At 46.2% G+C, this 25,276-nt stretch overlaps 1 protein-coding gene across 7 annotated transcripts in view; it reads right to left on the reverse strand.

Moving 5' to 3' along the window:
* Positions 1 to 25,276, reverse strand: part of LOC139560450 (low-density lipoprotein receptor-related protein 1-like) — a 181,259-nt gene that overhangs the window by 68,158 nt on the left and 87,825 nt on the right. For all 7 annotated transcript variants that reach the window (XM_071377261.1, XM_071377248.1, XM_071377270.1 and 4 more), the window contains exons 7-26: positions 22,196 to 22,358; positions 18,154 to 18,376; positions 16,627 to 16,816; positions 16,356 to 16,499; positions 14,837 to 15,073; positions 14,452 to 14,632; positions 12,663 to 12,885; positions 12,298 to 12,487; positions 10,508 to 10,633; positions 9,811 to 9,951; positions 9,170 to 9,295; positions 8,632 to 8,748; positions 8,295 to 8,375; positions 6,897 to 7,064; positions 4,818 to 5,000; positions 4,375 to 4,572; positions 3,876 to 4,121; positions 2,189 to 2,386; positions 1,077 to 1,281; positions 660 to 824 (exon numbers count right to left, since the gene is read on the reverse strand). In XM_071377261.1, coding sequence (XP_071233362.1) covers positions 660 to 824; positions 1,077 to 1,281; positions 2,189 to 2,386; positions 3,876 to 4,121; positions 4,375 to 4,572; positions 4,818 to 5,000; positions 6,897 to 7,064; positions 8,295 to 8,375; positions 8,632 to 8,748; positions 9,170 to 9,295; positions 9,811 to 9,951; positions 10,508 to 10,633; positions 12,298 to 12,487; positions 12,663 to 12,885; positions 14,452 to 14,632; positions 14,837 to 15,073; positions 16,356 to 16,499; positions 16,627 to 16,816; positions 18,154 to 18,376; positions 22,196 to 22,358 — 3,505 coding nt within the window. The remainder of the gene's footprint in view (positions 1 to 659; positions 825 to 1,076; positions 1,282 to 2,188; positions 2,387 to 3,875; positions 4,122 to 4,374; positions 4,573 to 4,817; positions 5,001 to 6,896; positions 7,065 to 8,294; positions 8,376 to 8,631; positions 8,749 to 9,169; positions 9,296 to 9,810; positions 9,952 to 10,507; positions 10,634 to 12,297; positions 12,488 to 12,662; positions 12,886 to 14,451; positions 14,633 to 14,836; positions 15,074 to 16,355; positions 16,500 to 16,626; positions 16,817 to 18,153; positions 18,377 to 22,195; positions 22,359 to 25,276) is intronic.

Raw genomic sequence — 25,276 nt, forward strand, 5'->3', positions numbered from 1 at the left:
CGTGTAGTTATGGGCTGATCCCTCACCTTTCTCATGATCATTGATGCCCCACGAGGTGAGATCTTGCATGGAGCCCCAGACCGAGGGTGGTTGACCGTCATCTTCAACTTCTTCCATTTTCTAATAATTGCGCCAACAGTTGTTGCCTTCTCACCAAGCTGCTTGCCTATTGTCCTGTAGCCCATCCCAGCCTTGTGCAGGTCTACAATTTTATCCCTGATGTCCTTACACAGCTCTCTGGTCTTGGCCATTGTAGAGAGATTGGAGTCTGTTTGATTGAGTGTGTGTACAGGTGTCTTTTATACAGGTAACAAGTTCAAACAGGTGCAGTTAATACAGGTAATGAGTGGAGAACAGGAGGGCTTCTTAAAGAAAAACTAACAGGTCTGTGAGAGCCGGAATTCTTACTGGTTGGTAGGTGATCAAATACTTATGTCATGCAATAAAATGCAAATTAATTACTTAAAAATCATACAATGTGATTTTTGGGATTTTTGTTTTAGATTCCGTCTCTCACAGTTGAAGTGTACCTATGATAAAAATTACAGACCTCTACATGCTTTGTAAGTAGGAAAACCTTCAAAATCGGCAGTGTATCAAATACTTGTTCTCCCCACTGTATGTGTGTGTGTATATACACTGTATGTCCTCTCTCTGACCTGGCGTCGATCCACAGGATGCGTAGCTCCAGGTAGTCTACAGTGAGTCCGTTGGGCCAGCCCCCATTTCCTGTCTCCTTATGGATGGTCCTCCTTCCCTCGCCACTCATGGAAGCTGCCTCGATCCTTGGCATACTGGCATCCCAGTCCGTCCAAAACAGAATCCTACAGAGATAAGGGGGGGGGGGGGAGACTTCAAATTCAACTATGTGGTCCAGTAAACCCAATAAAACAAAAACCAATGACTGAAGTCAAGACTCAGTTTTAGGCCGTGTGTATACTCCTCCTTCCTGGTCCCAGATGGGTTTGTGCTGCCTTTCCAACTCCTATGGTCATTGTCAACATAGGAGTTAGCAATACAGCACCAGCAGATCTGGGACCAGGCTAACCCATTCCCAGCAGTGTCCTGGTTCTCACCCGTAGCGGGGGTCCAGGGCGATGGCGCGGGGGTGCTCCACCTCCCCAGCCAGCAGGGTGGTCCTCATGGTTCCATCCAGCTTGGCCACTTCTATCTGGTCCAGGTTACTCTCCACCCAGTAGATGTTCCCTGCTATCCAGTCCACTGCAAGACCTTCTGGAGTGGCCAGGCCATACTGGATCACCACGTCAAAACTAGTCAGAGCTGGAGCAGGGAGGGAGGGAGAGGTTGTGGTTCATTTGATTGTGAAGCTTTGCTGTGATCATTTCCCCTTTTCTGTAGACCTATTCAATTTTTGTCATTAAAAGTTGTCAAAGTGTCTAACCAGTACCATGAATATCAATCACACAGTGACAGTTTCTAATGCCAATGCAGCCCCAGCGTATCGAATGCCACCTACACAGCCACGACTCTGCCTACGACTGACAGGATACATTCTACTCCCGTTTGAGCCCAAGCAAACAACATGACATGAGGCGCCAGTGAAAATAAAATAAGCGAGGAGAAGAAACTATTCTTTTCATCCCCCTCTCTCACCCATTCATTTTTCCATTACAGGTCCCTAATCAGAGAGAACGGCCTAATTATTAGTCATTATCCTGACTGGAGTAGACACACACACACACACGCGCTCATTATGCTTCCCTACTGTAATGAATGGGCCTCGTCTGCTCTATAGACTGTCTTTGATTGATTGGTTTTGCATTTTTGAAGGTAGCGGTTTAGTTTTGATGGATTGGCTTTGCCTGTTTGGAAGGTGACAGTGTGGGTTTGATTGATTTGTTTTGTCTTTCGGCATGGAGCTGGACCATCTGCTTTGTTATTTACCAGCTGCTTCCCCTCAGCAGCTATGGGCCTGCACAACAGAGTACAACTACTATTCCCAGAATTCCCCACTGTGAAGGCAATTGGGAAATCATGGAAGTTGGAGTACTCCACTAAAGACAAAGAAGTGTGCTGTTGGTCTCAATGACTATACACAAACTAGAGGTAAAGAGTGGAGAAATCCAAAGCATACCTTTCACTATAGTGAGTGTGCATGAATGTGATAGTGGACTTGAATGAGGACAGAGTCTGTATAGATTATGTGTGCATAGTAAAAGACACTCACCTCCGTTCTCGGACAGTTTGCCGCGGTAGATCTTGTCCTCCACCACGTCGGTCCAGTAGAGGGCATTCTCAGCGAGGTGGAAGTCCAGGGCGATGGTGTTCCTCAGGCCAGGCACCAGCACGCTGAACTCTCCCTTGTTCAGGTCGATACGACGGATCTCATGGCGGTTGGAGAAGATGATGAAGGGCTTGAAGGGATCTGAGGTGAAGACAGGAGATTACATGATCATTGTGATGTACTGGTGCCTGTTGGTGGGAGCGGTGGGATCCCTGCATCTACTTTGCACCCAGTGCATCCTGGGTAATGTAGTAAGAAAAAGCTGTAAATCGAGGAATGTTTCCTCCCAAGGCTTGATTATAAGGGTGTTGGGTCCTGGTTTCAACTTATTCAAAGTAGAAATTAACAGCTTTAACAGTAAATGCCTTCCATTATTTCAGTTTGCCTGGTCATGACTAAAATCCAGTAACTAAACACTACTGTGGCTACCCATTAGTCGTTGGCTGTTTGGAACCTGAATACAACCATGGTAGTGTGACGCACACACAGTGCTATGTGGCTAAATGAAAGAGGAATGTAGCTAGGAACCCTGTCTAATCCCTGGTAATTAAAAGCCTGTATGTATTAAATGGAGGAGAGTTATCTCCGGACGACAGACAGTGTGATGAATGGTTGTGTTGTGTGTGTGTGTGTGTGTGTGTGTGTGTGTGTGTGTGTGTGTGTGTGTGTGTGTGTGTGTGTGTGTGTGTGTGTGTGTGTGTGTGTGTGTGTGTGTCGCTGTGGGTGCAGGGCTGAATTATATGCAGCTTTATTTGAGTTAGTGGCTAGTTTCTGTGAGGAGGATACAGCCTTGAGTATGTGGGTAACAGTGTTCTTCTTCCATTACATTGATTGAGTTTTCCCTATCCCTTCCTCTTATTTATCCCTCTTCCTTTTCCCCTTTACAAGTTCCCCAACTTTCCTCAATCTACCTCCTCTTCTTTGTTGTTAGTCTTCTACTCTACTCATCCCCTAATGCCTTTCTCTCTATCCAACTCTCACAGCTAGAAGCCCCCCCCCCCCCCCCCCAACTATTCTCATGTCCCCTTTTCGATTTTCTGCTCTCCCTCTCCTCCTGTTCTTCAATCCCTTGTCTCCCCTCCAGCTCTCTTCTCATCTTCATGTGAACACCGCCTCTAGCCTCCTGCCTCCTGCCTCCTGGCCTATCCTCTCCCACCCTCTGTTTATTGTCCAGAGCGGTGGTATCAGCTCCCAGTCACAGTTTGGTGGGACCACTGAAACCACCCAGCTTCCTGCCAATACGCCTCATCCTCTCTCTCCTACTCACTCACCTCATTTGCTCTCTCTATCGCCTGAACAAAAACCACAATACTTCCTGGAAATATATTGTAGTTTCCTTTTCCTTCTCCTTCCCTTGCGGATCCTAAACCCCAATCCCCTCTCTCACTTTGACTCTCCCCACATCCATCATGTTGACACACCTCACCCTCTGTGCCAGTCTTTCATTCTCATAATCCTTAGAATCTCTCCGTTCTCTTCCATTTCACTCCAAACCACCATATCCCCCTCTTCTTCTCTTCTTCCTCCCACCCTTTAACCTCCCCTGCTCTTCCATTCCCTCTTTCTCTCCAAGCCTCCCATCACCCTCTCCTCTCCTCCCTCCACATCTTCTCCAAACCACCCTCCTCACCAGTGCTCTTGCAGTTCTCCTGGTCAGGCTCCAGCTCCCAACCCTCGTAGCAGGAACACTTGACACTGAACTTGTCCTGCTCACAGCGCTGGCTACACTTGAGGTGTTTGGCGCAGAAGCTCTGGATCTGACAGGTCTTGTTGTTGGAGTCCAGCTCCATGCCCAGGGGGCAGGAACACACCACACCCTCCCCGGGGGCTACTGTACAGTTATGGCTACAGTCGCCGTTATCCAGCGAGCACAGGTCTGCAGGGAAAGAGAGGGATGGGTGTTACGGGAGGAGGTGACACTGAACAAAAACATTGGGCCAACACTCTTCTAGAGCTCTCTCTCATGCGGAATACACAACAATGACATAACAGGCATCATAAACAGTCACGACAGCTCAACTTGCAATATTCCCGGTTTTACTCTGGCACCTTGGTGTCAGCGGTGGGATCCCTGTCCTACCACCCGGTGCATCCTGGGTAATGTAGTCTTTAGTAGCAGCAGGTCTTACCACAGAGTTTCTCGTCAGAGCCGTCGGGGCAGTCGTCTGTGCCGTCACAAAGCTTCTCAGCGGGCAGACAGATGGTGGAGTCGTTGGCACACACATGGTGGGAGAGCTTACACACCAACGCCTCACAGTTGTCCTCGTCTGAGTTGTCCTCACAGTCGCTGTCCCCGTCACACACCCAGGCCTTACTGATACAGCGGGCTAGGGATAGGTCAGAGGGCAAAGGTCAGAAGTTACAGGCAGATACAGTCCACAATAACAAAAATACAGCTACAACCAAATGCAGTCCATCTCCACCAGATAATTCTGAGCTCCCCATTTCAATACTGTTACATTTATGTTTTTCAACAGGCAAATCTCCCATTCTTTCCCCCTTTCATTTAAACTACCCTAATTTCTTCCTTATTGCTGTTTCACAACCATCCACATTCCCCCAGTCTCCTTACCAGAGTCTCTACAACCAAACTTGACGGCGGGGTCACACATGTGTGTGACACCTTCGCAGTTCTTCTCATCGCTCAGGTCCATGCAATCTGTGTCTCCATCGCAGCGCCAGCGCATAGGGATGCACAGACCGTCCATACGACACTGGAACTCATCCGTGTGACAGCCGCCAGGGGGACGCGTGGCTGGGGAGGGAGAGTGATGGAAAGAGAGAGAGAGAAATGAGGAGTATTATATCACTACCATAACACTCAAACATTTCCAGAAATGGAAATGTATTAAAAACAGAGATATTTAGGCCTCTGAGTTGTTACTGAACCAGGTTCAACTCTGGGCCCTTGTTATAAGCTATAACTTTTCATCTGTGTTCATCATTTTTGTAAGAGTTTGCTGAGTTGGAGTAACTGAGTAACTGCCAATGCTGGTGATTGAGAAAATGCTAATGCAACCACATTAGGACAGATATCGCACCGAGTCATTCACTACCTGTTTCTCCCACTGTGGGGCTCCAATGGGAAACAAGGACACTCTTTATCACAGGGGATCAGTTTGACCAGAACATCACGCTTCAATGATGGACACTATTCACCGACTATTCACTCAATGGATAATCAAAAGGGACTGGCAAAACCAACAGGCATCTGGCACAGACAAAGACACAGATGGCAAAATGTGGCTAAGGTGTTGGCATGTGTGTGGACCTCACAGTGGGCAGAAGCTTGACAATGCCATGAGACAAAAGATGACGTGCTTTTATTCATACACACAACACATCAAATCACATCATTAACAAAATGCTGACATTCACTAACGACCTGTCACGGCTAAATGAATGGAAACCAATGACCCAAAGACGCCCACGAGTCAAGGGTTGGCAGTGCTACAATGCCAGGGTGATGCAGCGCACTGAAGGGTACAGCTTCACGCAGAGGCCGTGCTACAGTGGATTACCAATAGAGCCATCATTGGTGATTACGGAATTAATTGAAAGACTCGGACATCAACGGTCAATGGCTGTCACAGAGTTTCATGTGTCACGTCAAAGTGAAAAAGTACTGTAGGTTTCTTTTTGATAAATGGAAATAGTGTGCTCCAAAATGGCTGTGCAAGTGTGGAAGACCATGAGACTAAATCTGTGTAAGTATGTGTGTTAGGTTTCATTGTGCAGGTGTTTGTGTGAGCATGTGCGCGCGTGTGTGTATGTGTGTAAAAGATCCTGAAGCATCCTGCCTGCCCTCCATTAAAACCTCAGGATTCCGCTTCTCCTACTCCCTGGGCCCCGCGAGGGGAGCCAAAACCAGACCAGCCCATTAGCCAGCACCACGGGGGGGGAGAAGGCTGGCTGGCTGGGTTCCTAGTACTCTGGTTACATGCCACAGTGTAAGTGACAGATAAAGATATGTTTATTCAAAATTCCCCTGATAGTATATCATATTTAACTTGTCTGTTTCTCGTCTAAGACTTTGTTTCTTTTGGTTCAGATCCTACGCAACAAATGTAATAAAGTGGTTTGGAGTTGACCACAGGAAACTTTCCTTTCAGGTGAGGCTTTCTACAATTCTCGACCAACTAAACAACACGGGACATAATCAGATGCAGTGTTTACAGTATAAATAGTGAGTTTGTTTCCCCAATTCTTAATTATATGTTCGAAGGAGATACTAGCAGGTTTAAAAGCTAGAGGAAGAGATGGCGTAGTGTTTATGATGGAATCGCATGTCTGTTGCACAACTAGGGACATGATGTAGTGAGGTTTCACACAGTCAACAGCCATCTAGAAGCCCACAGCCTGTTGTAGACTAACCCTTTTCATTTGGGTGGTCTATAGCACATACAGTAATATGGCATTAAGTTTTCATGGTTGGTGGGTTATGAAGCTGACACTCACATACAGTAATATATTTGGCACCTGATTGGTGCGTTACATACAGTAGTTGACACACCCAGACAGCGATTGGTTGGTTACGGAGCTGACATGGAATCAACACTCACAAAGATTGGTGGGTTACGGAGTTCATACAACGATTGGTGGGTTACGCTCTCACAGACAGCGATTGGTGGGCTACAGTGCTGACACTCACCCTGATTGGTGCAGTTGGCGTGAGTCTCGTCGCTGTAGTCGCCACAGTCGTTGTCTCCATCGCAGGTCCAATAGTCCGGGATGCAGCGGCCGCTGTTACACTTGAACTGGGCGCTGGAGCAGGAATGGCTGCAGCCTGCCTCATCACTGTTGTCCCCACAATCATTATCTGCAAGGCAAACATAGTCAAACCTCTACCTCACACCGCTCATACACACAACATAGGCAGACTATAGTGAAAGACAAAAACAAATCTCCCAGGTTATTGTTTATGTACCTGGTCATTTACATTAGTTATGAAGAACCCTGTCAATGTCAGTTCTCTCATCACTCAGACAATATGTTTTTATCACAAAGTAAATAGCCTTTATACAACTATTGTTCATAATGCAATTTCCATTACATAAAATGCAGACTCACATACAAAAACACTTAACATTACATTTACAAATGAATTTCAATGTGAGGAAAAAGGAGAAGAGATAGAGGAAAATAATCACAGAAACTGCATAGATCAAACCATGCACCATGAGTGAATGTACCCAGCACTGATACATTGAGCTTGGCAGCAGAGGAGATGCTTCCCCATAGACTTCCTCATCTAAGCACTTCTAACAGGGAGGTTTGTCTGGTAACTAAACCTTAATGGTGTCCACTGGCAGATAAATATAGACAGTAAGCTCACTATTACAGATAGGGTTGAGGCCAATTGGACCTTGTTGTTTAATAAAAATAACCCACCACCCCGAACAACCAATGTTCTCTATCTTTGATTCTTGTCCATTCATTACGATTACAATGGAGAGCTCTTCCACCTGCATTAAGTGGGTGAGTAGAAGCAGTAAGAGCCTCCATTATCGGTCTATTGAGATGAATAATGAACTACTGTTAAAGGGTAAAGCTGCCGTTAGTAAGGAAAGCAGCCCTGGTTCTCCCTCTCCCTCCCCTCTGGGGCCCCCCTAGCAAGCCCTGGTTCTCCCTACAGTAGCAGGTCTGCCCCTCCCTCTCCCTCCCCTCTGGGGCCCCCCTAGCGAGCCCTGGCCCTGGCTTTGGTGCATGTTGATCTATGCACTAACCGGTCGGGTTCGGACAATTCAACTCATCAGAGCCATCCCCACAATCCTTTTCTGAAACAAAGAAATCAACGGAGACAGCGGAGTGGGCGGACGGCACGACAACAACACACATTGAACAACAACAACAACAACACAACGAGCCAATGACAATGAGAGAAGAAACAGGCACACAAACACCCTTGCCAAATAGAGAGGAAAGCTGTAGTCAGACAGACATGTGGACATCAAATGACATGCGTAGCAACGAGTCAGTGATAAAGCTGGTGATGACTAGAGATGCACACGCAGTAGGAGAACGAGGAAGACGAAGGAGAGACACTCACCATTGTCACAGCGCCAGTTGATGTTGATGCAGCGTCCGTTATTGCAGGTGAACTGGGTGAGAGGGAAACAGGTGGGGTAGGCTGGGTGGAGAGAGAGAGAGAATGAGAGAGAGAAAATGGAAGACCGAGTGCTTCGTGTCATAAGAAAAAACACAACAGTAACTTACGACTTTACTAGCTATGACCATGATAGTTCCCGGCCGCACTACAAGCCTGGGTTTCAGTGATATGGGTATTGTGTTTCGTCTTTTCTTTTCTGAGGAAGATTTATTTTCTGTGTGTTATAGCATAAGAGAAAGATAAGGGTCAAGGGTCAAAGGTGAGGCAGGTGAACTACCACATGACGCAGGCTCGTCAGAGCGGTCCCCACAGTCATCGTCCAGGTCACATGTCCAGGAGATGGGGATACAGCGACCGCTGGCACACGAGTACTGGTTGGGGGGGCAGGTGCGTGCTGAAATGGTAGGAGTGTGGGGGGGGGGGGGGGGGCATTGAGATTAATAAACAGTTATCCTCAGGAGAACGACTCCAATAGGATGTTATTAGATTGCCCTTTGAAATGTTACAACAGGAGTTGGATTCATGGGAAATGACAAATGGCATTTTGAGGATCTTCAGAGCATTGTGTGGATTCAGTCCATGTACATTGGGCTAAGCTGAGGGAAAGGTCAGCCCTAAACAACCATTGTCTGAACGATGTGTACGACAGAGAAAGAGAGAAAAGAAAGAGACAGCAAAATAGAAAAATAAAGAGCGAGAAAGAGAGAAAAGAATGTGTACAGAATATGTGTGCGAGTGTGTGTTACTTGTGTGTGTGTGTGTGTGTACATCTGTGAGTGTGAGCGTGTACATCTGTGAGTGTGTGAGCGTCCTACCAGAGCAGGTGGTGTTGGACTCATCCTCATCATTGCCACAGTCGTTGTCTCCGTCACACAGCCAGCGCAGAGGGATACAGCGGTTGTTCTGACACTTAAACCTGTCGGTCGGACAGGTGTGCTGGTCTGGAGGGGGAGAGAGGGAGGGATGGAGGAAGAGAAGGGAGAGAGGTAGGGATGGAGGAAGAGAAGGCAGAGGGGGAGGGATGGAGGGGAGAGAAAAGGAGGGATGGATGGATTGAAGAAGGATAGAAGGGGGATAGCAGGGGTACAGAGTGTAAGAGGGCACAGACAGACACAGACAGACTCTTTGGCTAGGCTACTGGAGCCTGTCTGCACTCTGACCACAGACAGACAGAGAGAGCTTTTCCAGACCCACCAACATTCCCACATTCCTTCACACACACACGCGCGCACACACACACACACTCTCCCGCAGGCATGTGCAAATACAAACTCCACATAAACACACAAAGTCTGTCGTTTCTCAATTCATTCTGGCATCAACAGACTGTCAAATTGAAATACTGAAAGGCCATCTGTCTCCAGCTGCACAGAGACCAAAGGAAAGGTAGCTGATCTAAAATCAGTGTATGTGTGTGTGTCTGTGTGTGTGTATGTATGCACGTGTGCACACTCACGGCAGAGCTCGGGGGCCTCGTCGCTGTTGTCCAGACAGTCATTGTCACCGTCACACTTCCATCGCTCCTGGATACAGCGGTTGTTCTTACAGGCAAACTCCCCTGGCTGACACTGAGGAGGAGGGATGTAGGTGGGGTTGACTGGAGGGAGAGGGGGAGAGAGGGACAGAGGAAGAGATAGACATGGAAAGAGAGAAGTTGAACGTTTAAATAACACATTTCACCGACAAAGTTTAATGAATGGAGCGGGTCAGTGAGATACAAGCTAATACACTGTCACATCAGCAGCCAACAACAAATACAAACCCTGTCAAAGCAGTGAGTCAACATGATCCCAGTGTGTGTGTGTGTGTGTCAAGCCTACTGTCAGCCCATAATCCACCCCCCCTCTCCACACCCCTAAAATCTGTGCTGACTGCTCCATGCGTGAGGGATTTCTATTTGCATTCTATACACATTTGTTCTCTCTTCACCTCTCACAGACACATACACTTTGACAGTTCAACTTTGAAATAGTTTTATTCTAGGCTAATCTCTATAAACCCTGATGTCGGTAGCATGTGTTAAAATGTCCTTCCACACGAGTTATCACACACACACACGGGCACGCGCACATGCACACACACATTGTGGGAGTTTTGAATTGAGTGTAAACTCCTGGTCTCCTATAGGTGGCCCTTGTTCCCTGACCTCTCACCTTTACAGCTGGTGTTGTCTTTGTCATCTAGTAGCTGGTCCTCTGCACAGGCACACTGTCTCCCATCAGGGATCGCCAGACACAGACTACTGCAGCCCCCGTTATTCACACGACACGCATTAGAACCTGCACAGAGACAGAGAGACAGACAGAGAGACAGACAGAGAGACAGACAGAGAGACAGACAGAGAGAGACGGGCGGGGGGGGTTATAAAACACACAGATTAGTGTCTGAATATAAGGGTTTGTGCATGCAATGCATGTGTATCGGAGATAAAGTGTATTCGGAAAGTATTCAGACCCCTTGACTTTTTCCGCAATTTGTTACGTTACAGCCTTATTCTAAAAATTCTTAAATCGTTTTTTCCCCATCAGTCTACACACAATACCCCATAATGACAAACCAAAAAACAGGTTTTAAGATTTTATTTTTTTAAGAATATTAAATGTACATAAGAACTCAGACCCTTTACTCAGTATTTGTTGAAGGACCTTCGGCAGCGATTACAGCCTCGAGTCTTTTTGGGTATGATGCTACAAGCTTGGCACAACTGTATTTGGGGAGTTTCTCCCATTCTTCAGATCCTCTCACGCTCTGTCAGGTTGGATGGTGAGCGTCACTGCACTGCTATTTTCAGGTCTCTCCAGAGATGCTCAATCGGGTTCACGTCCAGGCTCTGGCAGGGCCACTCAAGGACATTCAGAGACTTGTCCCAAAGCTTGGCTGTGTCCTTAGGGTCGTTGTCCTGTTGGAAGCTGAACCTTCACCCCAGTCTGAGGTCCTTAGCGGTCTGGAACAGGTTTTCATCAAGGATGTCTCTGTACTTTGCTCTGTTCGTCTCCCAGTCCCTGCCGCTGAAAAACATCCCCACATCATGATGCTGTCACCACCATGCTTCACCGTAGGGATGGAGCCAGGTTTCCTACACATGTGACACTTGGCTGCAGAGATGTTTGTTCATCTGGAAGGTTCTCCCATCTCCACAGAAGAGCTCTGTCAGAGTGATCATCAGGTCACCTCCCTAACCAAGGCCCTTCTCCCCCGATTGCTCAGTTTGGCTGAGCGGCCAGCTCTAGGAAGAGTCTTGGTGGTTCCAAACTTCTTCCATTTAAGAATGATGGAGGCCACTGTTCTTGGGGACCTTCAATACTGAATAAATATTTTGGTACCCTTCCCCAGATCTGTGCCTCGACACAATCCTGTCTCGGAGCTCTACGGACAATTCCTTTGACCTCATGGCTTGGTTTTTGCTCTGACATGCACTGTCAACTCTAGGACCTTATATAGACAGGTGTGTGTCTTTCCAAATCATGTCCAATCAATTGAATTTACCACAGGTGGACTCCAAACAAGTTGTAGAAACATCTCAAGGATGATTAATGGAAACAGGATGCACCTGAGCTCAATTTCAAGTTTCATAGCAAAGGGTTTGAATACTTAATGAATACTTAATGAAAATGTAAATAAGGTATATGTTTTTTATTATTATTATAGATTTGCAAAAATGTCTATAAACGTCTTCACTGGGGTATTGTGTGTCGATTGATAAGAAAAATAAATATGTAATCCATTTTAGAATAAGGCTGTAATGTAACAAAACGTGAAAAAAGTCAAGGGGTCTGATTACTTTCCGAATGCATTGTATCTCAAGTTACAATTTAGACCTAGCTGCAGATCTGTCATCTGAGAACGGTAGCGATAACAAAAAGTGATGAATGGGGGGGATGAGAGATTGGATAGACAGATGGATGGAGTTGTGGCTGGATGGACAGAGTGTGGTGTCCTGTACCTTGCTGCTGCTGGGCGTCATACATGCGGATCTCGAAGATGGGCGGCCGTTCGTTGCGGAGCAGGGTGACGGTCCTGGTGATCTGGTCCAGTTTGTAGATGCTGCCGCTGCGGTATTCGTTCCAGAACAGGAAGTGTTTGTAGTGACACAGGCCGAAGGCGTGGTTCAACTCCTGACCCTCGTATACCGTCTGATAGCAACAGCACAACACAAGGTCATATTCATTAGTGCACACCGTAGCAAAACATTTTGCAACTGAAACACAGGTATTGTCAATGTCTGACCTTGAGTTCGGTGTTGTTGAGGTGGTCATAGTAGGGTTAGGGTTGGGGTTAGGTTAAGCGCTAGTAACCAGTCTGACTGACCTTGCGTTCAGTGTTGTTAATGTAGACCATCTCGATGCGGTCATAGTATGCGTCCACCCAGTACAGAATACCCTGTGGGATGTCCAGACTCAGACCGTTGGGCCACAGGACCGTCTTACTGGTCAGGAACACGTTCCTGTTAGAACCATCCATCCAGGCCCGCTCAATCTTCCCTCTCTTACTCTCCTTGGGATCTTCCTCCCAGTCTGTCCAGTACATCCACCTTGGAAGAGAGAGAGGAGGTGAGCAGGGTGTGTGTGTGTGTATCTGTCTGTGTGTGGGTGTGTGTTTTGGTCCGTTGTGACTGGACAATTCTGCCCCAGCTGACATCTGATCGAGTAGCATTCTATAGGACCTCTCCTAACTACCCCTGTCCACCCCCACAGTGAAGGGTCCCCTAGTCTGGCTGTCAATATACTGACTAATGACATTCTCTCCAGATTGGAACTGTCTGTCAAAGCCCCTGATAGATGGACACCATAGGACTATCGATCCAGCCAGCCGGCCACCACTATGACCAAGTCCAATATCGGCTGTTAAACAACTCATTATGTAACACCAGCCTCTCCTCTCCTCATCACACTGTAGTATGAGTGACCATCTGACTCAATCAATTTCTCCCTCCCCCTCTCCTTTCCTCTCTCCCTTTGAGACTCATCCCCTCTACCGGTCTCTACCTCTCATCTTTACCTCTCCTTCCCCCATTCTCTCTATTCCTCCCTACTTCTACCTCGGGTTCGATCCATCTCACTCTCGCTCTCGCTCCTCCACTCCGTCTCTCCTTGTCTCCCTCGCTCTCCCCTATTTCTCTCGCTCTCTCTGGCTGGCTGATTGATTACAGGTCTTAGTGGAGGTGAGTGCTTCTCCAGGAGAGTGTGTGGACGCACGTCTCTCTGTCACAGCCAATCTAAAGTGTGTGTGTGTGTGTGTGTGTATTGCTCTAGGGAGAGGGCCAGGTGAGGGTACATCAATATGAAGAGTCACACACAGATTAAGACCGCTTGGCGAGAGAACCCCGGGTGCCCAGTACACTGTAGCTCAGTTGGTGGAGCATGGCGCTTGCGACCCCAGGGTAGTGGGTTTGATTGTGGTATATGTCTTATTGCTTAATTATATTATACACACACACACACACACACACACACACACACACACACACACACACACACACACACACACACACACACACACACACACACACACACACACACACACACACACACACACACACACACACACACACACACACAGGTTGAGAGCAATAGAATTGTTTTGAAGCGCCTTGAGGGGACAATGGGGGCTTAGTGACAGGAGGCTATTATCGACAGATGACCATCTGCTCTTTTCTGACCCACACACATGTGCATGTACATTTTGTATGCACGTACACTAACACCAACACACACACTAACCCACACCCCCCAGGGTCAACTTTCCAATCATCTCCCAGCCACATCACACACACATGGGAGAGGCTCATTAGAATATCAAAAGAATCTATTAAGAAGCAGAGGGAATCAAATACTCCCAACACACACACACACACACACACACACACACACACACACACACACACACACACACACACACACACACACACACACACACACACACACACACACACTCTGAATTAAATTAAAACCTACCGCCTCCCACAAAACAACTTTTACCTAACCTCTCCCACACATCCAACCCACAAACTTTAAAGTTGCAGCTCAACAGTTTAAAGACCAATCTGATACCACTATCTTTCCTTTCATCTTTCTCCCACCATCCCTCCGTCTCTTACCCGTGCAGGGGGTCCACTACGATGGCGCGGGGGTGGGTCATCTTGCCATCGATGAGAGTCTTGCGAGTCTGAGAAGCCTTCTCCAGCCTGGCCACACTGATGGTCTTCTTGGGCCCATCATCTGTCCAGTACAGGTTATCAGCCATCCAGTCCACCGCTATACCCTCGACTGTATGGATCCCTGGAACACAGAGGAAGAGGTGGTGAGAGGCCAGTCGCCCTATTATACACAACAAAACTGGACAAACTGAGCTAAAATGACCACCTCTACCCTCACAAGAGCACCTGACAAGGCGCTAGCATTATTTTGGAGCTAAAATGGCCACTACTCCCTATTACTGTAATGATTCCCGAAAATGGCCAACATGGAGGGCAGTTACCGTACCTTCCTTCAGAATGGTGTCCCTTTCTGTACCGTCGATCTTCTGGCGGCCGATGAGGTAGCTGGTGGCGTCGGCGAAATATATGAAGTCACTCTCTGAGTGGAAGTCAAGGGCTCTGGGGTTCATCAGGTTCTCTATAGGGATCATGTACTCATCTGGGACCTTAGCATTCATGTCCATCCCTCTGATGACCCCTGGACGACCTTTACCGTACACCAGAAACAGCTCATGCTCCGGCTCTGAGAAACAGCAAGAGAGATAGAGAGGACTTACTGGGTATGTATTCATAAATCATCTCAGAGTAAGAATGTTGATCTAGGATCAGCCATCCCCCTGTCCATGTAATCTTATTCATTATGATCTAAAAGACAAAAACTGATCCTAGATCAGCACTTTGAGATGCTTTATGAATAGGGGTTCGCGTCTCTCTAGCGAGTCTGCCCAACCTGAGAGGTAGCTTCTAAAAAGGATTTCAAATCACACTACAATGCTATGACAGACAGACAACATGGGACCAGGAGGAGGAGAGCATTGGTGAGGCCTTTGTTGTTTAATGAGATCCACATGATTCCAATCCCTTCCAATATTCCCGGCTTTCTTAAATCTTGTGACCGATTGCGTCTCAGAAAAGAATTCCCAATTGAAATGCTGAAACTAAACAACACTGCCCCATATCATTTGCATTATTTAAAACAGACAGAAACGGTGCAAGAGCAGCATAATCCCGTCAACCTAATGAGAATGTAAGCGATTTTCAAATCATTCAAATTAACAGGCGGGAGTTCCGTATGGCATGGCGGACGGGATAGGCTTCTGTTGAATCAATCTACCGTGGTGTGGTTATCAAAGCCACCAAGGGGTTATAGTCTAGAAACAGATCAATATGTGCTTGCTTTCATATCCTCACAGAATATTAATACACACCTTGCGGGCAAACTGAATCAATCAAGGATGGGGTTGCAACATGATGCAGCATACAAAAGTAGTCAATTGGAGAAAAGCCTGGTTAATACATGGACATTAGGGGTGTCCCAGACCTTAGCTCAGGGGCATGCGGTTTTCCTGACTCAACCTTCACTGCCCTTGGCACAGGTTCAATCACAGAATCAATCTATGCCTCTGGTTTAAAGTTACAGTGGGGCTTCAGGCATGTAGACATTGATTAGGGAGGTTGGCTGTCAATGCCAGGTGAGTCAGAGGATTTCTACTGCTCAGACATGAGATTTAGCTGCTCAAAGAGACCGCCGCAGAGGAGGAATGGATAGCCAGATTTGTGAAGGAGCTGATTGGAGGAGATGAAAGTGGATTGGCTGTGATATCATCTGTGCCGTAGACTATCGTATGTAGGAATGGGTTGGCTGTGTTGTTGCATCTCAGAGCAGATATAATTCAGCATCTTAAAGCGGATTGGCTTGGGTTGTAAAAGTGCCTAACAGATAATTGGCTGTGCTATGGAGTATCTGAGAGGTGATTGGCTGTGCTGTGGAGTACCTGAGACGAGATTGGCTGTGTGGTACTTACTCTTGCAGGACTTCCCGTCACTACCCAGGCTGAAGCCGGAGCGACAGCGGCAGGTGCGGGTCTTATGGCTGTTCCCCAGCAGACAAATATCAGAGCAGCCTCCTGCCTTCCCAAACTGGTCTGGCTCACATGCATGGCTACGCACTGGAGGAGAGGACTTTTTTTAGTATTCAAATTAATTTCAACTATACCACTATGTCTGTGGGTTCAATATAGAATTGATTTGACAATATGCCCAGCATAAAATACAGACCCCTATAACAACAGTTACCTGGAGGCTGGCGTCTCTGGTGGTAGACGTGCAGGGCTCCTCCTTTGTCGACGCGGGTCACCACCTGGTAGTCAGAGCTGTTGAAGCGGTTCACTCTGATCACACTGGTCTTAGGCTGCATGTTGGCGTTGTCCGAGTTAGTGGCATACAGGTAGTTCTCAAACACTGTCAGACCGTACAGGTGCTCAATCTGACACAGAGGGTGGGAAGAGGGAGAGAGGGAGAGAATAAGGGAGGGAAGATAAAAAGAGGGGGAGGGAGAGAGAATGAGTGACGCAAAACCCCAAAAAGTCACAATCAATACAGCATTCCCCTTTACACTCCTTATGTACGGACCCAACCGCAGAGGTGCTTCAGAATTCTAAACATCACCCTTCACATGACACAGGGCTCCATTTTATTTAATGCACTCTAACACGCCTAAACAAACACACATTCATCCGTGAGAAGAAAGCCAGGCTTACTGTCCCAGTAAACAGCACTAACGTCACATAGACGTTGGCGGCCCATCAGTGTTTCAGATCAGAGCAACTAGCGTCCATTAAGATGAGGCAGGGCGGGGATAAACACAGATGCTCTCTGCAACGCAGCCCATACCACACCATCAATAACCGTCCATGGACTTTAAACTGCTGCTGATGGCTATCTGGCACACACACACACACACACACAAATGAAGGGGCTTTGTGTGTGTGTACACATGTCTCTGCCCCCAGGCCCAGTGAGTAAATGAAGGCTATTACTTGTGCAGACAGAGACAGCTAGCGCTAAAAGCCCTGCTAACAGGTTTAAAAGGCGCTTGGCCACGCCAGTCGCGGCACCGTCCAGAGCTTAGCCTTACCTCCTACTAATCAGCACTCTAATGAAAAGGCTACTGTCCACCCCCTGCTCTCTGGCCATAGCTACACCGGTCTACACACTACTACAACAGCAGGGGAGAAAGGATCCTCACAGGAGAGAAAAACACGGGAAGCTCTACATAGATTTACACACAAAAAGGGGGGCACTTGGTTTTAGTGCCAAGTATTTACATTGCATTTAAGATTGAACTGCTTGGATAACTATGAATGTAAAAAGTTCACAGCTCCTTACGCTACATAAAGATGTCCATCTGCTCCACACAACATTAACAACAATCTGCAATATTTCACAATGTTAAACCCACTTAACTGATCCCTTCCAGAACTCTGAAGTATGCTAGCTTCCAGACAGTCGCAGGTTGATGAGCTCACAAGCAGGCCCTGAATGATAGTGTGTCTGTTCTTGCCCTCAATGTCCTTGTATCTATGCATGTATGCATGTATGTACAGTATGTATGTATGTATGTATGTATGTATGTATGTATGTATGTATGTATGTATGTATGTATGTATGTATGTATGTATGTATGTATGTATGTATGTATGTATGTATGTCCTCACAAGCAGGGCCTGAATGATAGTGTCTGTTCTTGCCCTCGATGTCCTTGTATGTATGTATGTATGTATGTACGCATGTATGTATGTATGTATGTATGTGTGTCCTCACCAGCAGGCCCTGTATGATGGTGTGTCTGTTCTTGCCTTCGTAGTCCACCACCTCTATGTAGTCCAGGTAGGCATCGGCCCAGTAGACCAGCCTGCTGACCAGGTCCAGGGTGATACCGTGTGGGAACACAATCTTACTGTCCACCAGCTTAGTCCGGTTCTGACCATCCATGTCACAACGCTCCACCTTGGGGATCTGACCGTAGTCTGTGAAGAACACTTTACTGTGGAAGAAGAATAGGGGAGGGAGATGATTACAGACAAGAATTCTAGATTCTATTTCATTCCAAACTTATTTTAGCAGGTAAGTTAACTGAGCATGAGGATGATTTCATTTCCAGCAACAACCTAGGGAAGAGTTGCGGGAGAGGAAAGACAGCTGTTTGACAGTGATTGATTGATTGGTGAATTGATAAATGTAGGGGAAACTTGGCTCTGTAGTTGAATACCCCTTATTACCTTCACTAGGTTCTATATGGAGCAATATTTGAGTGTGGTAACAGTTTGTCCAGCAACAACCTTGGGACACCTCCTGGGCCTAACTAGAACATTTGATATTCTATTATGTCTTTTTCCTTAAAAAGCTTGTTTACCGTGCCTCAGGTTCCTAAACAGGAGGAAACTATCAAACTGTCTTGGACATGCTCTCGGAAAGGCCCCGGTGCACAACTGAGCATGAGGACAAGTACATTAGAGTGTCTAGTTTGAGAAACAGACGCCTAACAAGTCCTCAACCGGCAGCTTCATTAAATAGTACCCACAAAACACCAGTCTCATTGTCAACAGCGAAGAGGCGACTCCGGGATGCTGGCCTTCTAGGCAGAGTTGCAAAGTAAAAGCCATATCTCAGACTGGCCAATAAAAATAATTTATTAAGATGGGCAAAAGAACACAGACACTGGACAGAGGAACTCTGCCTAGAAGGCCAGCATCCCGAAGTCGCCTCTTCACTGTTTACTGTTTAAGTTGAGACTACTACACAGCGTTGTACGAGATATTCAGTTTTATGCCAATTTCTCGCATGGAATAGCCTCCAGTTCTCAGGACAAGAATAGATTGACGAGTTTCAGAAGAAAGTTCTTTGTTTCTGGCCATTTTGAGCCTGTAATCAAACCCACAAATGCTGATGCTCCAGATACTCAACTAGTCTAAAGAACTCCAGTTTTATTGCTTCTTTAATCAGAACAATAGTGATCAGCTGTGCTAACATAATTGCAAAAGGGTTTTCTAATGATCAATTAGCCTTTTAAAATTATAAACTTGGATTAGCTAACACAACATGCCATTGGAACACAGGAGTGATGGTTGCTGATAATGGGCCTCTGTACGAATATGTAGATATTACATTTTTTTTAAATTCCCGTTTTCAGCTACAATAGTCATTTACAACAACAACGTCTACACCGTATTTCGGATAGATTTTAGGTTATTTTAAAGGACAAAAAATATATATATTATATACATACACTTAGGTTGGAGTCATTAAAACTCGTTTTCCAACCACTCCACAAATGTATTGTTAACAAACTTTAGTTTTGGCAAGTCGGTTAGGACATATACTTTGTGCAAGACAAGTAATTTTTCCAACAATTGTTTCCAGACAGATTATTTCACGTATAATTCACTGTATCACAATTCCAGTGGGTCAGAAGTTTACATACACCGAGTTGACTGTGCCTTTAAACAGCTTGGAAAATTCCAGAAAATGATGTCATGGCTTCTGATAGGCTAATTGACATAATTTGAGTCAATTGGAGGTGTACATGTGGATGTATTTCAAGGCCTACCTTCAAACTCAGTGCCTCTTTGCTTGACATCATGGGAAAATCAAAAGAAATCAACCAAGACCTCAGAAAAAAATGGTAGACCTCCACAAGTCTGGTTCATCCTTGGGAGCAATTTCCAAACGCCTGAAGGTACCACGTTTATCTGTACAAACAATAGTACGCAAGTTTAAACACCATGGGGAAACGCAGCCGTCATACCGCTCAGGAAGGAGACGCGTTCTGTTTCTTAGAGATGAACATACTTTGGTGTGAAAAACGCAAATCAATCCCAGAACAACAGCAAAGGACCTTGTGAAGATGCTGGAGGAAACAGGTACAAAAGTATCTATATCCACAGTAAAACAAGTTCTATATCGACATAACCTGAAAGGCCGCTCAGCAAGAAAGAAGCCACTGCTCCAAAACCGCCATAAAAAAGCCAGACTTCGGTTTGCTACTGGACATGGGGACAAAGATCGTACTTTTTGGAGAAATGTCCTCTGGTCTGATGAAACTGTTTGGCCATAATGACCATCGTTATGTTTGGAGGAAAAAGGGGGAGGCTTGCAAGTCAAAGAACATCCTCCCAACCGTGAAGCACGGGGGTGGCAGCATCATGTTGTGGGGGTGATTTGCTGCAGGAGGGACTGGTGAACTTCACAAAATAGATGGCATCATGAGGCAGGAAAATTATGTGGATATATTGAAGCAACATCTCAAGACATCAGTCAGGAAGTTAAAGCTTGGTCGCAAATGGGTCTTCCAAATGGACAATGACCCCAAGCATACTTCCAAAGTTGTGGCAAAATGGCTTAAGGACAACAAAGTCAAGGAATTGGAGTGGCCATCACAAAGCCCTGACCTCAATCCTATAGAAAATGTGTGGGCAGAACTGAAAAAGCATGTGCGAGCAAGGAGGCCTACAAACCTGACTCAGTTACACCAGCTCTGTCAGTAGGAATGGGCCAAAATTCACCCAACTTATTGTGGGAAGCTTGTGGAAGGCTACCCGAAATATTTGACCCAAGTTAAACAATTTAAAGGCAAATCAGCCAACTGTATATATACACACACACACACACACACACACACACACACACACACACACACACACACACACACACACACACACACACACACACACACACACACACACACACACACACACACACACACACACACACACACACACACACACACACACACACACGTGTACTAATATTATATAATCTCTAAATTACAGCCAATAATATTACTCTCATCCTCTTATAGCAGCTGGACAACATCAGGCAGGGGAAGTAAATGTACCAGAGTATATTACTGCACAGACAATTATAGCACTGGGAATTGGTTGGAATGAAAAACAAATACTTGCACATACACAAACAGAGACACGCACACACAGACACATGGCGAGCACACACAACCCCTTTTGGAATTGAGTTCCGAGACCCGTCATAAACAGCAGGGCTGAAATAAAAACATGACTATAGAAAAACAGTGAAAAGGCAGGATTTGGGAGCGCTCAGGGGCTCAGGGCTGAACAACACAAATGAAACATCTGCACTAAATTACTGCTCCCCCAAACTTCCAGTCAGTGGCCCACGGACCAATCAGAGAGGGGAATGGAACACTTCCAAGTGTTTCGGAAAACTGGAACCACTTTGCCCCTCCACCCACCCCTCAACCCCAGCCCATTGTTTTGGGTTGTGTAACAATGACAGACTACTGTGGCCCAAATACTGGGCCTCTCATGGGACTGTTATGGCGTGTTAAAGCACACATGCTCTGGGACATTGGTCTGTTCCCATGGGATAAAGGAGGGAGGACAGACAGACTGCAGTGTGAATTTCGCTGTCTCACTGTGTACATGCAAAGACATGCCCATCCAACCTTGACCAACAAATGGGGGCATTGAATAGGGTTAGTTAGCGAGTGTGAATGTGTGCGTGTATATGTATACATCTATTCAATTCAATTCAAATGACCTTAATTTCCTTAAAGGGAACTTCATGTGTGGTGATGGATTGGTATAAGATACATAACGTAAAAGACAAAACACGGACGCATAAGCAGTCTGGGGGCGTGCGTGTAGCGTGTGTGTGTGGTGTGTGGTGTGTGGTGTGTGTGTGTGTGTGTGTGTGTGTGTGTGTGTGTGTGTGTGTGTGTGTGTGTGTGTGTGTGTGTGTGTGTGTGTGTGTGTGTGCAGGCAGCCTATACATATGTGTGTGTGCACGTTTGAAGTGTGAATGTGTGTGACTGTGCGTGTGTCCTTACCCCATAGTGGGGTCCAGGGCGATGCCCTTGGGGTTGTACAGCTCCTGGTCCAGCAGGGTGACACACGTCTGACCGTCCTTGTCACACACAAAGATCCGGTCGTCCACGTCATCCACAAAGTAGAAGTTTCCTGTCAGCCAGTCAATAGCCATCTGCTCCACATCTGGACAGCAGAGAGAGAAAGAGAGAGAGAAATGGAGAGAGAGAGATGAGTGGAAAGAGGGAGGGAGTAGGGGATATACAGAGAGAGAAGAGGAAGGGGGGCAAGAAAGAGAAAGGAAAAGGGAGGGAGAAAATAAAAATAGATGGAAAAGAGGAGACATAAAAGATTAGAAACAAAGAAAATACTTTACATGTCGACTGATACATCTTCATTGACCTGTTCTCTCTCTCAGGCTTGGTCTATGTGGGCACCTGTACACTGTATGATCTAATGTACCGTACTGTTTAGTATTGCGGTAAAGGAAATGGTGGAGTGAGACAATGAGGTAATGGTAGGGAGCTCCATCATGACTTTATAGTCCCAGTGACTATAACCATATCTAACTGTCCTGCTATGCCTGGCTTTCTGTCTGTCTCTGTCTCACTGCTAGCTATGTAAACATTCCATGATGCACTCATTGCTGATGTTTCTAAATCTACAGCACATTAATTAACCTGGCACCGTATTGTGTGTGTGTGTGTGTGTGTGTGTGTGTGTGTGTGTGTGTGTGTGTGTGTGTGTGTGTGTGTGTGTGTGTGTGTGTGTGTGTGTGTGTGTGTGTGTGTGTGTGTGTGTGTGTGTGTGTGTGTGTCTTCTGCATACTGTATGTGCATCAGAGTGGTGTAAAGTCTAACTCATAAGATGGAAGAGGGATACATATTAAGCTATAATATAACATGCAGCGTGGCAGAAAGCCTTGACACTCACTTACAGAATGACACACAGCAACAGACACACAAGCATTCAGGCGCACGCATACACACACACACACAGACTCACGCAGGTCGGTTGCCTAGAAAGCCTGGCAGCCTCTGTAATTCGGGTTATTCTTTGCAATTTCCCTGAATGTCAAAAGAGATGACCGTGACATTGGCAAATTGGACTTCCTCTAAGCAATGTTCCTGTCATTCACAGACAGACTCACTCTCTCTTACTCCCCTTCTTCCCAAGTCCACCAACAGTATGTAGAAGTTGCCCCGAACCACTGATACAGGGTCCGATTCTTTCTAAAACCTGCTGATGGTTTGGCTTAGGATTGGAATATCTGATCCTAGATCTGGGGTTACGGGGCAACTTCTATCCCGGCACTCCAGTACTATTATACCAATTATAACAGAATGAAGCCTTGCCCCTGCTTCACTGTGGCTGCGTTCGCTATTAGTTAGTTATCCAGTGGTTGTGTTATGGTTCTTCTGAATATGGTTGTTCCAGCTGGAAGAGGAGAGTGAGAATGTGGTTGTTAGAGTGCTAGAAATGGTACTGTTTAATCTCCCATTAAGACTGGTAGATTTTCCCATGGCCTGAGGAAAGACTCAGCCCCACCCCTCCAAGAACTTCAAAGACCTGGACAAACACACAGGCCAGACCTGAGTTCAAATACTACTATATGTGCTTGATTGAGCTTGCCTGTTACAATAATATGAATAGAAAGAAGTGAAAACCCTGTCCACCTGGCACTGTCCAGACTAAAGCAAATCCTCAAAGTATTTGAAAGATGTCAAATAGTATTTGAACCCAAGTCTGACGCACACACACATGTTATGCCCCACCCCACTGAGACTTGAAGGGAAAATGCCCTGCTCCACCCAAACAGTGCCGAATACAGCACATACACAGAGGGCAGAGGAGAGAGAGATAGAGCAACACACACACACACACACTCCCACAGCAACCATAGACTGAGTGTTTGCCAGACTTACAGAAAGAGCCCCATTGTCAGCGTTGAAGGAAAAGGAGAGATGAGACACTGGGGAACACAGCGATACAGTCCCCTAAAATTGTAATATTATAACTGGGTTTAAAGTATGTGTGTGTGTGTGTCTCTCTCTGAGGCAGGGGGCCTCCCAGAAGGTGTATTTTATTGAGCAGATACCCCAAAACTCAACCTACAAACACTCTCTCTTTCAATCTCTCTCCCTCTCACACACACGGTCTCTCTCTCTCACACACACACGTCTGGTGGCACGGTGTTGGTTTAGGAGGGTCAAGGGGATAGTTTTCTCTAAAAGAGGAAAGAGTAGGATGATGAGGCAAATTCCATGGTCTAAGAGGGCAATAACAGTGTGTCTAGTGAAAGCTTACCAGCTCATGGCCAATAAATCTAAATGGAATTCAAAAGGAGGTTTCATAGTTAAATATACACACACACAATTTTTCAATGTGATTGAATGGAGAGGGCAGGCAAAATGGATGACATTTTTGCACTTAAGAAAAAAATATATTTTTAATGGTTTATGGTTTCCATTAGGTTTGGTTTCCATTAGGAAAATGTATTATGCAGCAGCAGCTGGCTTAGAGGAGGAGATTTTTTGTTTTTTTAAATACCTTTATTGTGCCAGTAGGAGAGGAGAGGAGGAGGTTTACGGGAATCAGGGGTCATATTCCCCATGGTGCTTTTTATTTTAACATGGAACCACGCTTAAACACTCCCAGCTGGCCGCCAGGCCAAACTACGTTGATTAAGCCATGGATAAAACAAAAGAGAAAAGAGGAAGAGGAGGAGTGGAGGAAGAATGGAGTGCGGTGGAGGAGGGTTGAGAAACACCCTAACAGTGTGCTCAACAGCTAAAGACAAAATAGTAGAAGAAGTCCATTGCCTGTCATTGGATTTGATAAACAGAAACTCTGACCGGGAAGCCAAATACTTTTTTCCACCTTCCTTGCTCACTCGCTCCCTCCCACTCTACTCCCACTTCTCTCTTCTTCCTCCATGCATCATCACCCCATCCCTCCCCCATCCCGTGTTTCCTTCCCTAGAAGAGAGCAAAAACAGTCTGCATTCATTTACTGCACTTCTGTCTGACCAAAATTGCACTATAAAAACAACACAACATAATTGAAAAAACAGACCACAGTGCCTTTTTCCTTTTTTTCTCTCC

Source organism: Salvelinus alpinus, chromosome 2, assembly GCF_045679555.1.
Source record: "Salvelinus alpinus chromosome 2, SLU_Salpinus.1, whole genome shotgun sequence".
Taxonomy (NCBI): domain Eukaryota; kingdom Metazoa; phylum Chordata; class Actinopteri; order Salmoniformes; family Salmonidae; genus Salvelinus; species Salvelinus alpinus.